At 76.1% G+C, this 975-nt stretch overlaps 1 protein-coding gene across 1 annotated transcript in view; it reads left to right on the top strand.

Annotated features, from left to right (window-relative positions):
- The window catches only part of LOC114485314 (zinc finger protein castor homolog 1-like), a 6,379-nt gene extending 5,961 nt beyond the window's left edge, over window positions 1–418 (top strand). The window contains exon 5 of the mRNA XM_028486537.2: window positions 10–418. Coding sequence (XP_028342338.1) covers window positions 10–418 — 409 coding nt within the window. The remainder of the gene's footprint in view (window positions 1–9) is intronic.
- The last annotated feature ends 557 nt before the right edge of the window (window positions 419–975 follow it).

Here is a 975-nt window from a genome sequence, read left to right as displayed (position 1 = left end):
GGCCGCCAGCCTGGACTGCGCGCCCCCGCCCGGCGCCGAGCCCGCCGCGGCCCTGCTCTTCCTGCCCGGCCCGGGGCGGGGGCCGGACGACGCGGGCGACCCCCGCCCGCCCGACGCCCCCGGGCCCCGCGCCGGTCCCGCCGCGCCCGGCCCCGCGCCCGGCGAGTCGTCGCAGGAGGACGACGAGGAGGAGCTGGAGCTGAACGAGGAGGAGGCGGACGACGACGAGGACGACGACGACGAGGACGACGACGACGACGACGAGGACGACGACGACGACGAGGACCTGCGCACCGACTCGGAGGAGTCGCTCTCCGAGGCGGCGGCGGCGGGGCCGGGGGCGCGGAGCCTGGAGCTGGCGGCCCTCGGCGCCCCCGCGCCCCCCGGCCCCGCGCCTGCCGCCGCCGCCTCCCCGTAGCCGCGGGGCCCGTGGCGCGTGGGGGGCCGGCCGCGCCCGGCGCCCTCGGGATCCTGCCGCTTTATTCTATTGTTGTTATTATTATTATCAATTTTGTAAGAAACGGTATTTATATGTAAAGCTTCCCTTGTACAGAGCTAGGTGTTCGCCGCGCCCCGGCGTCGGGAGGCGCTCCGGGCCCGGGGCCGCCCCGCCGGTGCTTCCGGACCCCGAGTCCGTCTCAGGACAGAGGCGGGGGCCTCCCTCTGGTGCTCCGGGGCTGCCCCCGCGCCCGCCCGCCCCGCCCGCGCGGCAGCTGGGCGGCCGGAAGGACAGAGGCTGCCCGGGACCCTCCTCAGTCGCAGTTCGGGGATCTTCTTCAGGGAAATAGAAGGTGCTCTTGTCCGGGGTGGGAACGAGGGGCAGTAGGTCCGGAGGGCGAGGAGGGCGGCGACCCCGGGCGGCTGCCCCACGCGCCCTCCCCGCGCCGGACCCCGGGCCCCCCGAGCACGCCGGTGGGATTCCTCATTGCTCAGGGCTGGGACGGGCGCCGGGGGTCGCGGCGACCCCCGCCCCTC

Source organism: Physeter macrocephalus, unplaced genomic scaffold, assembly GCF_002837175.3.
Source record: "Physeter macrocephalus isolate SW-GA unplaced genomic scaffold, ASM283717v5 random_1370, whole genome shotgun sequence".
Classification (NCBI taxonomy): Eukaryota; Metazoa; Chordata; class Mammalia; order Artiodactyla; family Physeteridae; genus Physeter; species Physeter macrocephalus.
This window is presented reverse-complemented; position numbering and strand designations above follow the sequence as displayed.